Source organism: Anguilla anguilla, chromosome 7 (assembly GCF_013347855.1).
Source record: "Anguilla anguilla isolate fAngAng1 chromosome 7, fAngAng1.pri, whole genome shotgun sequence".
Taxonomy (NCBI): Eukaryota; Metazoa; Chordata; class Actinopteri; order Anguilliformes; family Anguillidae; genus Anguilla; species Anguilla anguilla.
The window spans coordinates 43,350,991-43,365,443 of NC_049207.1; the positions used below are offsets into that span (position 1 = coordinate 43,350,991).

The following is a 14,453-nucleotide window of genomic DNA, read 5'->3' on the forward strand; positions in this document are numbered from 1 at the left end:
CAGTACCTCTTACCTCACAATAAGTGGGTAAATGAGTGGATGTCGTGACCATAATGAAGAGGAACCTCTGGGGGGACGTTCATGATGGGGACACACTTCCATAGTGATTACTGGATGTGTACAGACAGGACCTGATCCTGGATCAGCATAAACCTTTACACTGTGTGTGTGAGGTCAGTGGTGTCACTAGGGTTGGTGACACCCGGTGCGGTCAACCGTTGGTGTCACCCAATGTTGTTGACAGTGGGGGGGGGGGGGGCAAGGAATTGCATGTTATGCATTCAAACGACACATTCTCTTCTCGTCACATTAATACCGCTAATTAAATCAACCAGCAGTAAACTGCATCAGAGAAATTAGCTGATTCAACCCGTCGCTACACAAAACACTGCACAAAAAATTTATTGCCAGTCATTTCGGTGTCACCCCCCTCTGATGGAGTCACCCGGTGCGGTGCGGTGCGCACCCCCCGCACCCCCCTAGTGACACCTCTGTGCGAGGTTAGAATCAGGATTGCACATGGTGATTCTGAGGCAAGTGCACAGAGCTGATAGTGGCCTTTCTGTGCAATTTAACTGTGATTGTTTATTTCCCTCTGGAGGAAATCCCATTATTCACCTCATTGGTTCACTGCCCTCTGAAAGAGAGAATATCTACAGAAAATGAAATCATTTTAGAATCAAATGTGGCTGTGGAACACGACTATTAAAAATATCATTGTAAAGGATACCAATTTTTACATAATAAATAAAGAAGAATTAAACAGCAAAAAAGGCATCATTTCAAAGCTAACACTTGTGTGAGATTGAAAACCTGAACATTTATTTTTGCACTTAGAAGTTAAAACTTAAATCCATTATTCATAATTATTAATTTCCTCCAGCCCTATATATTTCCTATATTCTATTTTATGTGTTTACTCTCTTAATATGGGCAAAGACTTACACTATTGTAGAGGAACGTGGAAGACGACTGAAAGCTAACTAAAGTTATACCTCCATTAGCTCTCTCCACAGTCCACTTGCTGAAATCCATTACAGCAGTATGAGTACAAGTAACACTAGTATTCATGTACTGGCGCCCATGCTGCTAAAACAAGCTGTAACAATAGATTTGAACCAAGTTCGGAGACATTTTCCAGATACTTCTTCTGACCTTGTCTGCCCTGTATAATGATTCTGGATTCAGGTGATTCTTACCATTCCCTGAAACAGGCGTCAACAGCTGTTAAAATTACTGTATCCATGGAAGAACATCCAAAATGTGTATGTCATGTGTATGTGTTTGCCTTATTTTGGGCAAGTACTCAATCATATTAAGTCGGTATGCTAATGAGTGCAATGTAAATACCCAGTTAATAGTCAGTTGGTATATCAATGGGTGAGGTGAAATTTTAAAACATAATAGTATTATTGTACAGACTCTTACATATTGCAACAACCTTTTATTTGGCAATTGTGTTTGTCATTATGCTGAATACCAGCAGACAATTGGCAAAAGAACCCCAAGGAGCACTGAAGAGACAACATGAAAAACAAATCAGAAAAACATTTTATTTCTTCCAATGGCATCGAAACACAGCTGAAGCTCAACTGGAGGATTTCTAGATTCCTGGCCATAATTCAATACTGACAGGAACTTCAACACTTAAAGTAAGCTCAAAGAGCCCTTGAGAATCTTTGTTTCTAGAAGACTCCACACTATAAAAATAAACCATTGCAGCCCTCAGGCTGCCCTGTGGCCAATGGGTTATCCTGTTTTGTAAAAAAGACTTGTTAAAAATTAGCAATAAAGCAAGTGTCCTTTAAACAACCAAATATAAAATACACAGAATAATGTCGTAAATCTAGCTCTAGAATGTTAAAAACAAGTTCCCTTTTGGTTTTCAGGTTTATGTATATGCTGTATTCCTCCTTTCATGCATATTTCAAACTAGCTTTCAAACACTTCTTTATTGTGATTTGTATGAATGTATTTATTTAGAGTAAGTTAATCAAAAATGAGATTTCCTTAACACCATAATATGAGTAGTTCAAGCTAAATGGCTGCAAAAATCAATACCGTTGTAAATAATCTTCCAGTAGAAACATGCACATAAATGTACAGTTTGCAAAGAAATATAAAATTTGCACACAAATATAAATTTTTGTTTGCACCTTATGTTAAATTCTTACTGTTTGGCAATGATTTGCTGTGAGGAAAAATGTGCTACTCATTATAATAACAACAGGCAATTCACATCAGTGAACATTTTACACATTCTTGACCTGCATTGATCATTTATTCTCGTTAATTTATTAGCTTTTGGTTCTATTTGGTCTAAACTTTATTGACATTGTCCTTGGATAAACAACTTCATGAATGAGTTAATACATTTCAGGAAGTTGAATAAACACTGACCTTTGGCAACTGCCGTTGTCAAAACCAAAATTGTAATGCAAAAGAAACTTCCTACTAAATTCATTTTGTAAATGAAAATGTTTCCCTATCTATCTTGCAATTCTGACAAACAAGAGTATTATCTTTGTTTAATTTTAAGTCGCAGTCCACTGAATGTTCCATTAGTCCATTATATCACATTACAGCAAAATTACAATACGTTCTTTTAAATGTAATGACCACGCAAGTTTTCATGGAATTCTGGCATCTTTCCCAATTTTCCAGCAAAGCATATGACATCATCCCTGTAAAATGCACTGCACAATTAAAATTAAACTGAATTGAAAAAATATTGAATGCATTTATAATGCAACTGCTTGAAAATTTTTCTAGAAGCATGCCATAGAACAGCATCCAGTTTTATGTAACTTTGCTTCCTGCTACTATATATTGATTTTTATTGAATAAATTATCTCATTAGATGTGAAATTGGGGGTTCTTTATGTACAAAGAGCAAAGCAATTACTGTTTTACGTTCAGATAGTTTTTTTTTTTTTACGTTGGAGATGGTGAGGTGCAAAACTGCAAGGCTTTTAGTGCTGTAAACCATTTCTTTCAATAAATTATAACATATAAAAGTTTCCTTTGCCTATACATGATGAAATACAGAATTTACAAATAATACATACATGCAAATTATTAATCTAAACGCAATGCTGCAAAACTATTCAAGTCCCAAAGAGAAATTAATACCATGAACAATGCCAATAATGATAGGCTGCCAAGCAACAAGGTATCGCAGCCAGTCCAATAACTGTCCGTACAGCATATGTGTGCGTTCCCAGCTGGTTTCCATGGTAAAGGAAATTCATAGAAATTAGTTTCTGCTGCGGAGTGAGTTTTCCAAATATTGGTGCTCACATTCAAAGTAGCACTTACTTCTGAAATGCATGACTGAATCCATTTTCAAAACAATAAGGCTTAGCTCAGTTTTAATGATCAATTCACAGCTTGCATAACCTTTCAAGCAGTAACTTGATTTAAGGAGGAAAATGTCTCTTAATTACTCTTTCCATTTACTGATAACTGTGAATATGTGCCAGCAATTAGAATAAATACTTTGGAACTATCTGAATATTCAGAGACAAGCTACCCTCAACCCTGAATATCTATTCCAAAAAATATAAAATGGCCACGATTCCATAACAGGAAACAAATACACCCTATTAAATGTGACTCATGTGCCATCCTGATTCACATGTCTATGAATCATGTGTATTCACAAACAAGGAATCTTTACTTGTAGAGGAGTTGAGAATGAGTTGAAAACATAAGGATACGGATTATTCAGCATTCTCTTCAGGTCCACCTTCTCATTGCAGTAGGGGCAGGTCTGCTTTTTTCCCACAATGCACCAGCCCCGGATACAGAATTCATGAAATCTGTTGATGAGACGAGTTAAGGCGCAACTTATAACTGTCTTGCCTAAGATGGATAATTTCTGACACACTTACAGAAGAGATTGTCTCCTTCTTTATTTTTAGCTGTGTTTTCATCACCTAAGCAGTTCCTCTGTGTGCAAGTTTAATAATCGTATAATTCAGGTCACTGGATCCATAGAAATGGACTTAATTAAAAGACGACAAACGTGAGGCAAAAGGAGACCAATTCTGACCCATCTGCAGTTCTACAATGAAGTTATGCAAGGTGTATTTTAGTACAAACTTCCCTGGAAGGAACAAAAGAAAAATACATATGTAGGAATATACAAGAAAATGTGTTAAAGTGAGCATGTACAGTACATTACATTCGTGTGTGTGTGTGTGTGTGTGAGAGAGAGAGAATGTGAGTGAGAGAGACAGAGAGCCATACCTTAATATTATGACATGCACAAAACCTGAAAAGCTACAAAAATATATGCAATATTACATACTGTATATATCAAAGAAATATTTAGACACTATATGGGACAGTATGATAAAGACGTGCATACAACTGTTCCACCCTAACACATATTGAATGATCTTGCACATCTCGTCACTTCCACACAGAGACAGAAGGGTAGAAGGATACATGTGGTTGCAAGATAGCTGATATGTGTCTTCAATAATCCCTTCCTCGTCCACATCCACGAAGATCTTCTGCCCGCACACAGCACATATGTCATCGCGGAGGCTTCTAGAAGGCATGCCCCCGACATTGTAATACTGAAACAATAAAAGCAATATTTCACCATCGACCGGGCCTTCCTCTTGCGGTTATGGTACGTAACACATTCAGGGGTCAAGTGGGTCACTTACACCGATAGTCGAGGCCATGTAATCCGAGCATATCTCGGCAAAGTCCCGGCCCATGACCCCGTAGTACAGGCCATAAAACAGCATAATCACGCCCACATCCATTGAATCCTCTGCTTTAATCCTGTGGGCAAACAAGGCTTGCTCTCTTAAAGAGAAACCACCAGAGAGGAGGCAGTGCATGGACTGAAGAGCAGAAACTCATGTGATCCTTAAAACTAAAAAAAACAGGCAGAACATTATCATTTTTCCCCCATTATTATATGACTAAGATTGTACTTACGTGTAACTGATCTTATCTCCGTGTAACAACAGAAGAACAACGGTTAGGTTAATATCCTTATTCTCTGAAATATGGCACTTAACACAGTTTCCATTAAAGAAGAAATTTTCCTACCTGAAGAACACATTGAACCCAAACATTGTGAACATAATTGCCAGGTATCCAACGACACCAACTGCGTAACTCAGTTTGTATATGAGGAGGAACCACTTGTATACCATCCTGAAAAAGAAATGGAAGTGTACAAGGCATCAACATAAAAAAACATGCAGCTAGGATTTTGCCATTCAGTCCAACATGTCCTTTTGTTCAGGATATGGGCTTGAATTTAGCATTATATGCAATACACCTTTAACATGTACGCATTGAGCTTTCCACATGGGGTTCAAACCCGTAACCCTGTACACTACTACTGTACTAGGAGATTATTCACACCAGGTATTGATTGAAAAATAGGAAATGTATCTGGACTTTGTTATTTCTCTGAAATGTGCCAAAAATGACTGTCATTTAATAATATGATTCATGTTGGTAAAAACAATCATGCAAAGTCATTTGTAGTCAGAATCTGAATTAAACCAAAGGTTTAGTTGGACACATCTAGCATACAGGTCCAAACAGTGTTGAAATGAAACCACTTGGTATGTCCATCCACCCTGGGTTCTGTGTTAATGCCTCAGAGACGTAGGGGTAGGAGTAACTTGGATTTCTGCAGAGTACCTACCGAGGGGTCCTGCCAGAGAGGGGCTTACGGGTGGCCCTGAAGATGACGTAGCTGGTTATGACGGAGAACATCCCCCACGTGGAGAGAAAGCGCCACCAGTACAGCTTTATAGTGAAATACAGAGGGACCACCCACATTTGTACCAGGGTGACCAGCTGCCAAAGCAAAGAACAGGAGCATGTTAGAGACACAATCAGCAACCATCCTCTGCCCAAATTTAAAGCTAAAATGAAAGAAGTATTACGGAGAAAAACTCCAGCATCAGTGAAAATGCGACGCTAATGTTTCAATGTTTTCGAATTCTTGAAACATCTGACATTATGCAAATCTATTTGTGCCCCGGTAGGCTAAGCAATATGAAAAGGTAGACCTAAACCTGTGGCTCCATAAACTGTATACTGTCTAGCCACGGCAATGTTGTCTACCAACTTCGCCAGTTCAGGGCAATCCAGACAAGCACGAACTGCATGAAAAAACCAATGGATCCTTAATTGCACAATAAGTGCAACAATAGTGAGAAAACAATATATTCTAAACCTTTGTCTCCTTGCAGAAGAGCAAGACTAATTTAGCCACAAAGACTGCTGGGATAGAAGGGCAGAATTCTGGCAGGAGTCTAAATTCAGAATAACAGTGGAATTGAGCCAACAAACAGATATGCACTGCAATACTGTATAATACAGAGGAATAGAAGGAGACGTTTTGATTTGAGAGGCACTTACAGTAAAAACAATCGACACTCATCTTTCTTTATGCTGACAAGGCCAAGCTATTAAATTATTTTTGACATTCTGTAAAGTGAAGTCTGCACAGAAAACAATGAGTAACTCAAAAAATTAGACGCTATGAGTACCAATATTACATTCCTCAAGATGGACCTATTCATATATTAACAGATTGCCCATTTGTACAAACACACATATACCAATATGGATTAAGCACCTTGCTGAAAGGAAAAAAACAGGACCACAGCCAGCCTGGGAATCGAACCCAAGTCCAGCTCCACTATACTTACGTTGTAGGACCTGCAGTGCCTCTGCTTCCACTGCACCAGGACGATCTGCGCCACCAGCAGGGTGGCGATGAGAATGAGGACCATCTCCGCGTGCATGGCCTCGTGACCGCGATGCTTAACGTGGAGCTTCTCATGCTGCACCCTGGGAAGGAGAATGGAGTCACTGGAGGACTACAGAGGAGTGGCCCTTTCCTCACCTTATCAATGAGCTCATATTGGGACCAACAATTTCAACTGGAATCATGGAGGGGAAAAAAACTCTGAAGCTTCCTGTCTTCCTCGGACATAAATATTTATTCTATTTTGCCAGAGAGAAACTCAGGAGGGTTATGGTAAATACAATAAACAGGGGACTTTAATGTTCACAGCTATAAAAAAAAAAAGTTAAAAAGACACATACTTATTGGGATGGTGCCAAGTTACAAGTTCTCTTAAGATGATAAGATTTCTTTTTTTAAACCCCTGGGCCAAGTTACTTTGAATCATTTAGGAAACATTGGGTAGCACTGTTTTGGAATACAGTTTGACAGCCAATATTGTTTCTTGTAACATGGCCTGATTTTGATTTCAATGCTTTTAATGGCAGGCCTACATTTTGCAAGTTTGAATGAATGACTTCTGAACAGTGCTTTGTGTGTATGAGTATCTTGGCATTTTTGAATATTGAAAATGTGTTTTTCTTTAGATTTATGTTACTGGAAACTGGAATGGGCAATGAACATTTTAAAGCAAACAGAGTGAGCAATGGGATGAAGACAGAACGTTATAATTGAATGATTTAGCATGAGAAATGTTCTGGTGGATAGCCTTATGACAAACTTTGATAACACAACAAATGCATATGACCAGACAGAAGACAGAATTTTCTAAAGCTGAATGCTTCATAAAATACAGTACTTACTTCCAGTTTTCTCTGTGGTTCATATTCAAAAGATCACCCTGCTGAAGGAAAAAGAAAAGCTAAAATCAAGGAAAGAACAAGTACAGAAATCACAGCATTCCGGCACAGTGTGTTCCTTGGCATCCCAGATCATGCTCCACAACAAATTAAAACTGACAGGTTGTTCTGGGGAAATTGGACAATTTTTAACCTTAACCTCTCAGATGTTTCTGATATTTCACACTCATAACTTTGTAACCTTGGAGCAGTGACCAATGAAAAAAAAAACACTATGCAAGCATTAAAAAGTCGAATTTAATATTTCCAAGATGCAAGAAACAATTAACAAACGTCTACCCTGCCTACCTACACAGTTTAGTATACCACGCCCCCTAAAATCAACACTGACAGCACAGTATTTGTATCAACCACGGAATGTTTTTTTTTTTTTCAACTTTAAGAATTGCATATCAGTTGGCCAGCGATACAATGATCAATAGCGATGGCTGTTCCATACAACCAATCATACCATTTGAGAGAGACCAGAAAATCAATTACATAATAGACTGACGTTAGTAGCATACAGCATTTCTGAGTTTCATATTTCCCAGGACATAACTGATCATACTTTAAAGACTATTATTAAAAAATGATGTTCACGTGTACGAAACAAGAATTTGACTTTTTTCTCCCATTTTCGAATTCAGCGATTGTGGAGGTCTCATGTGTAACTCAATGACAAGTTAGCAAACACCGCTAAAGCTAGTACAATTCAGATCTTTTTCAAGATTGTCAAGTACTGAAAAGCATGAAGCAATCACAAATAAACCTCGGCTATTTAATTAAGTTACAGATATCGAGCAACCTAACTAGGGCCCATCTTAATCAAACGAACCCCTATAACAACCAACCAGCAGATGTTAAGCAACCCCTTCACGAAATCAAACCACACTTCACGAAAATAAAACCACACATGTGTCACGACTGTTTCAAAGCACTAACATTAGTTAATATTCCTGACCATAACTGAGGAAGGTTACATAAATTCGCCCGGACTTCTCCGGTCGATGTATAATGTTTGAGTAGCCCTCGGTTTATTTCATAACAGAGACATGCCTTTGTGCGTAGCCATATGTATTTTCTTCATGCAGTTATTTCGATACCACACTGGCTAGCTGTGTACCATGCATGCTAACACAGTCCCTTGTCTGCAAGCCACGTTTGCAGAGAGGGCAAGGGTTAAGGATCGTACACCAGACGTTACAACGCATGCACTAAAAACATAACTAAATACGCAAACCAACCAATATATCAACGCCCACTTGTCTTATTGTATGCCTGCTCAATAACAATTTGTAAGAGGTAGCTAGCTAGCTTGCTACCTGAGCCTGTCCTGCAGCCATGCCTCTTCTTCCAGTAGTCTACGTACACCGGCCAGCTGATTCATCCTTCAAGAAAACTACTATTCACGAATGTACGTGGCGCTCTAAACGTAATGGGATTCTTTTTTACTGAGCTGTGTTAGGAGTTTAACGTAACTACCGTAAAGCATGCCCACGTGAACGCTGACTTTACTTTGTCAAGCTGAGGTCCACAAAAATTGCTTTAAATCGCACTGCTTGCCTCTTCACTCGTTTAACCCATTATCTCTCACGTTTCTGAAAGTTTTGATTAGTGTGTACAAAAACATGGATGGTGTCTGTACATTTGTATGTAAACTTGTTTCACGGAATGCATGGAAATCCTATCATCTCAGTTTCATCAGCTGACTGCCCTGTTCATTACACCTCCCTCAAAGCGATTGGAAACCAACATTAGCGAACAGCTGATCACATCCACAGGAAACAAAAACTGTGAATTTACAGAAACCTGCACCACCACCAATTAATTTTGGAGAACATGTAGGCTACCCTATACTTCTTCAAGCTGAAGAATCCTGGATGCAAATCATATCCTGTTTTCAGGATTCTCCCCTTTAATTTCAATTCAACTTTAAATTCTTCTTTGAGTTTTTGTTTTTTTGGCGGTTGGCTAACAAACATTTTCAAATAAAGGCTGCACTCACAATATATTAGACAGATGCTCTGTGTAGTGTCATCCTTATAGCATAAGGGGCAGAGACAGGACATCGGGGATGACACTACACACCAGGGAGAGAGTTTGGGGTTGGCTTAGTGCCAACATAGGGACTAGGAATGACATTCACATAAATAACAGATTAAAGGCAGGATTTTATTTTATTTGCCATGACCTTTACAAAATGTAAAAATTTGACTGAAATCGTGATCAGAAAATGCAATAGATATTCTGCTATTGTGAACTGAAACAACTTGTATATGTAGTTTCACCAGTGTTGTATGAGTGTGTTCATTTTGATTTTGATCTTGTGCCTGCAGGAGTGTGGGAGGTACAGGAGACCCTTGTTGCTTTTGCTTGTTGTTGAGTCTTTCATGGTGTGTAGATAATGTTTCTTGACTGTAATTCAACCGAGCGGGTTTGTTGATTTGATTGATTAGATATAAGCCAAAGGGAATTGAGAAGGGAAATGCTACTGTTCTGTTGCTTTTGCTAAATTTTCTACATTGTCACTTACAGTTTCCATTGACATTGTGAGTCACATACTTTTTGATCATTTCATTTTGTGCACACACCTGCTGTGTCTTGAAACAATTGTTGTATCTTCCCTCGGCCCCTTCACAGGCTGCAGTGTGTGGGGGATTATTTCACATTTCTGTAACTCTTGAGCCCCTCAAATGAAAATAAATGGTAGCAAATATGTGCGTATATATATATATATATATATATATATATATATATATATATATATATATACACTGTATATAAACATAGTGAAATGAAATGGAACCATTTCATAATGTCCCTGGCTTGCACTACCCAGTTTTACCACTAGATGACACACTATGAATTAGGAATCCTGTTACATGTTTTCATTTTAGACGTACATTAAAGACACATTAATCCACATACATTTATTTAGATTGTATCATATACTTGTACAAAGAACGAGGAAGAGGAAAGGAAGGGAAAACTTATGGATATTATATAAAATTACAAAGTATAAAATTACATAATGTTACGACAAAATATTCAGTTTGAGCCTTATTTTGGCAGTAAACAGGCCAACAGCCTCAACCAGAATACAAAAGGAGCATTTGGTCCTAATGGCCACAGTCCAAGGTTATTAATTCCTGTGGGAACAATAGGATCCTTAAAACAATTACATATGTAAATTGTTTAGAACAGGTATTTACACATTTAAGATGTTTTTCAGAATATTTACAGAGTAATACATAAAGCATTATATTACAAACTGACATATTTTCAAATGATTCATAAATGCATAACAGGTTGAATTATATATTGAAACAGGAAATTGAAAGAAAAAAAACTCTCCAGGAAAAATGTGCTTTTTCTTGATCTTTGAGTAATGTGTTTTAAGAAAGCGTGGTAATACATTTAATCAAAATGCTGGCATTTATTGTGTTAAACCAATTTGTTTCTTAGACATGAAAGTGTAGCACTATATGGAATTTGTTACTCAATGTATCAATGACTGCAAACCAAGGGTACGTAATCTCATATTAAACATTCAAATATATTTAAATCTGATTTAACACACATGTTAAGAGCTAACTGGTACAAAAATCTATTGCTAAGCTACAAGCCAGTGCACAACAATACAACCAATGATTCACCCTTTTATTACATCATCAGTGCTATTAAAATGTTTATACAAAGCATAGCTTTTACAGTTACTGTTGTTCATATAAAAAGTGTTGCATCAATAAAAAATTCAGTATTATGACAGAAAATCAACAACAAAAAAACAAGAATTTCATATTTGCAAATATTTATGTAAAAAATATAGATTTTGTGTACGTAAAGTTGGAGTGAAAGATCTTTGCTGGCTCAATTGCACCATGGTTAATTCATGCTCTATCAAGAAAGTAATATAGCTGCATTAATATGAGAAATCTGACACTTTTGCAGACAGAATGGAAACTTAAAGATACAAAACCAAAGCTCTTTTATCCTCCATCGCTGAATAAAAAGCAGCTTTCAGAAATTCAACCTTTTTTAAAAAATTTCTGCCGGGCTTCTCGAGTCACGCACTTTGTTGGCGGGTTGTGCGTGGTGTAGAAAGGCCTGCGGTGCTAAGGGGGGGGGGGGGGTTGGGTAGCGATACGCATCGGGCGGTAGGCGGGCCAGGGACCCCGATCAGCACTGCAGCTTGCGGATGCTGCGCGAGATCCTCTTGAATTCCCTCTGCCCGCGTTGCCACCGCTTCAGGGAGGTGATGACCAGGTTCCCCCCCATCTTCTGGCCCATCACCAGGTAGGCGGCGTGGATGTCGTTCATCTCGTCGCAGGTGCACTGCAGGCCGTCCTTCAGCCAGAGCACCGTCTTCCTCAGGTCCCGCTCCGTCACGCCGTTCAGCTTGTAGATGGTCTTGCTCTTGGTCTCCGGGACGATCTTGGTGTCTCCGTTCATGTAGGAGATCTCCTTCACCTTGATCTTCAGCGCTGCAGAGTCAACAACACGTGTAAGCCAGAGACACCACATGGTCTCAGATCCGTGGGCTGTGCTTCTCATTAAAAATGAAGACAAGGTCAGACACTGAAGGTGGGGGCACTGCCAGTGAACCAGCTCAGTGCAAATGATAGGAAACACAAAGCCAGGCTACCAAAAGGCAGTTGGTTCAAATCATCCCCTTACACAATATCAATAACAAGGTCACCTTCAATGACCTGGTCATTTAGTAACAGAATAAATGCCAGATAACCTCAGTGGAAAGTCGGGCTCAGTGTTTACACAGGCAATACAGAAGAGCAATATACTGTACATAGCCTTTGATCTTAAAATTTAGAAAGTAACCTTTGTTGATTATTAATACATTTCTCTATTCTATACATTACAAACTGGCATTTCTTTATGAAAAGAATATATTTTTATGGATAGGTCCACTGGGTGGCTTAAGGAATATTAAAATATGTACATAATGGAAAACATAGTGAAAATCTGTTTTGCATTATTAGGTTGTATGATATGAAGTCCACAGCATTTTCCATCCCCACAGGTACAAAAGATTGATAAAGGTCTGCCAAGAGACACGAAATGATGCATGCAAAGTGAGTCATTAAAATAATTTTGACTATCAAGAAATAAAATCTCACCAAAGTCATTTTTACAAAGGTTGTCAACAATTTCGTTGTCATTCTCCTCTTTCTCTCTGCACGCGTCACACACCTTAGGCACTGAAATAGAAAGCAATTTCTATTAGTTATGGAGTTGCACGTAAACGAATATATTGACTGTGAATACTTTTTAGAATTTATATAACATAGTAAAACGAATATACCAAACACACAGTAGTAATTGCTGCATAATTAACAAAGCTATTTGCAAATAACTATATGTTTCTGTCTAGCTGTATGCGTTGGTTATGGGAAATATAATGACAAACAGGTGAGCGAGGTACAGTAATAAATGAACAAGTCTGACGTATAAACAACGTTTATGACATGGCCTATAAATAACGCTTATTACTATTTTCGCACACAGCACAGATTATTAATTGCATCGCATAATGGGACCAATATTTGCCTTTTCCGGAGAGGAACAAATACTTTACCTTCTCTGGTAACTGGCACAAAATTATCGATGCTGGCTGGCGGTATGCACAGATCATTATCCAGTGGGAAGCGATTACAGTCCAGCATGTCCGGCCACGGGAAGCCAAAAGCCGACATCACCGGGGCACAGCTCTGCTTGACCGTCTGGCACAGCGACCTGCATGGTTGAATGGGCTCGTCCAAATCGTCCAGGCACACTGGAGCAAACAGGGAGCACAGGAACTTCCTGGTGTCGGGGTGACACTGTTTCTGGACCAGAGGAATCCACGAGGATGCTTGCTGGAGCACTTCTTTCATTGTCTCGTGTCCAAGAAGGTTAGGGAGTCTCATCTCAGTGTACTCTATATCGTGACAGAGCAGAAGAGTTGCAGGGATGGGTTTGCAGTTGTTCTTTTTGTAAAATAACTCGGACTGACCAAATGAGTATATCCCATGAATCGCTTCCAGGCATCCAGGTAATGCCAGTGCAAATATTATGAATGTGGCACGCTTCATTGCAAGTCACCTAAATGAAGATACTAATAATGTTGATAATCAAAAATGGCAATTGTCCTGATAGTTTACTTTTTACGCAAGTCTAACAACCCATCTATAGTGTTATTTTGACGGCATCCATAGAAAGTTTCGTCTTCATAAATAGCGTTCCTTTACGTTGAGAACAGCTACGGATGCGGACTGTCCGAACGTCTCTTTTACTCTACATGAAGTAGGGAGGAGTTCCACTCAGAGGCCACGTTTGATTGGTCCAATTTAATTGGATCATCTCAGGCAAAATCAGGTACTGTAGGCTACTTCGCACCAGCCCCAAGAGCCAGAGCACCATACTCGTGAATAATCTCACACGGTCTCTAAAAATGTTTTCGCTTGATAAAATAAGAAACAAATAAATAAACGACCCATAAAACTGGCTAACAGAATTTTCCAGATGATTCAGTTTAATGTCATTCATAAATGTTTTGATTTAATAATGTACGGCTATTTATATATTAACTAATGTGTATCACGCACGTTTTACATGCTGTAAAATAATGTGACAATCCAAGCGGATTAGGCTACACTAATTAAATTAATTAAAATAATTAATTAAAAATCGAATAGGCACTGATGGTGACATGAACTATGCGGAATTCATATGATGCAATATGTTGGAAACATGGACCAGCACGACGAATAACTCGAGCTTCAATTAAGTTATATTAAGAAACATAAGTTTTTGCCCAC

General features: G+C 38.5%; 2 protein-coding genes across 6 annotated transcripts; both read right to left on the bottom strand.

Annotated features, from left to right (window-relative positions):
- Positions 1-1,528: 1,528 nt before the first annotated feature.
- Positions 1,529-9,100, bottom strand: rnf175 (ring finger protein 175). Of its 5 annotated transcripts, none has more exons than XM_035426331.1 (9): positions 8,961-9,100; positions 7,600-7,640; positions 6,699-6,840; positions 5,684-5,838; positions 5,074-5,181; positions 4,680-4,800; positions 4,453-4,586; positions 3,720-3,821; positions 1,529-3,224 (listed from the first exon to the last, which is right to left on the bottom strand). In XM_035426331.1, the coding sequence occupies exons 1-9, from the start codon at positions 8,979-8,981 to the stop codon at positions 3,104-3,106; spliced, it is 945 nt and encodes a 314-aa protein (XP_035282222.1). In that variant the 5' UTR covers positions 8,982-9,100; the 3' UTR covers positions 1,529-3,103. The 5 variants fall into 5 exon arrangements, with proteins under 5 accessions (XP_035282222.1, XP_035282223.1, XP_035282227.1 ...); XM_035426332.1 differs by having other exon boundaries at positions 7,600-7,637; positions 8,961-9,041; XM_035426336.1 differs by lacking the exon at positions 8,961-9,100 and adding an exon at positions 8,883-8,906 and having other exon boundaries at positions 7,600-7,637.
- Positions 9,101-10,548: 1,448 nt separating this feature from the next.
- LOC118231387 (secreted frizzled-related protein 2-like) lies at positions 10,549-13,926 on the bottom strand. Its single transcript, XM_035425142.1, has 3 exons — positions 13,232-13,926; positions 12,774-12,854; positions 10,549-12,122 (listed from the first exon to the last, which is right to left on the bottom strand). The coding sequence occupies exons 1-3, from the start codon at positions 13,725-13,727 to the stop codon at positions 11,818-11,820; spliced, it is 882 nt and encodes a 293-aa protein (XP_035281033.1). The 5' UTR covers positions 13,728-13,926; the 3' UTR covers positions 10,549-11,817.
- Between the last annotated feature and the right edge of the window lie 527 nt (positions 13,927-14,453).

Coding starts and splice junctions, on each gene's coding strand:
- rnf175 (XM_035426331.1), bottom strand. CDS start 8,981: ATGGCTGCAGGACAGGCTCAG. Junction 4,801..5,073: donor GGGTTCAATGTGTTCTTCAG/GTAGGAAAATTT, acceptor GTTTGCCCACAG/GATTAAAGCAGAGGATTCAA. Junction 3,822..4,452: donor CAGCTATCTTGCAACCACAT/GTATCCTTCTAC, acceptor TCTCATCAACAG/ATTTCATGAATTCTGTATCC.
- LOC118231387 (XM_035425142.1), bottom strand. CDS start 13,727: ATGAAGCGTGCCACATTCATAATATTTGCACTGGCATTACCTGGATGC. Junction 12,855..13,231: donor TGTGCCAGTTACCAGAGAAG/GTAAAGTATTTG, acceptor TTTCTATTTCAG/TGCCTAAGGTGTGTGACGCG. Junction 12,123..12,773: donor CCTTTGTAAAAATGACTTTG/GTGAGATTTTAT, acceptor TTGACTCTGCAG/CGCTGAAGATCAAGGTGAAG.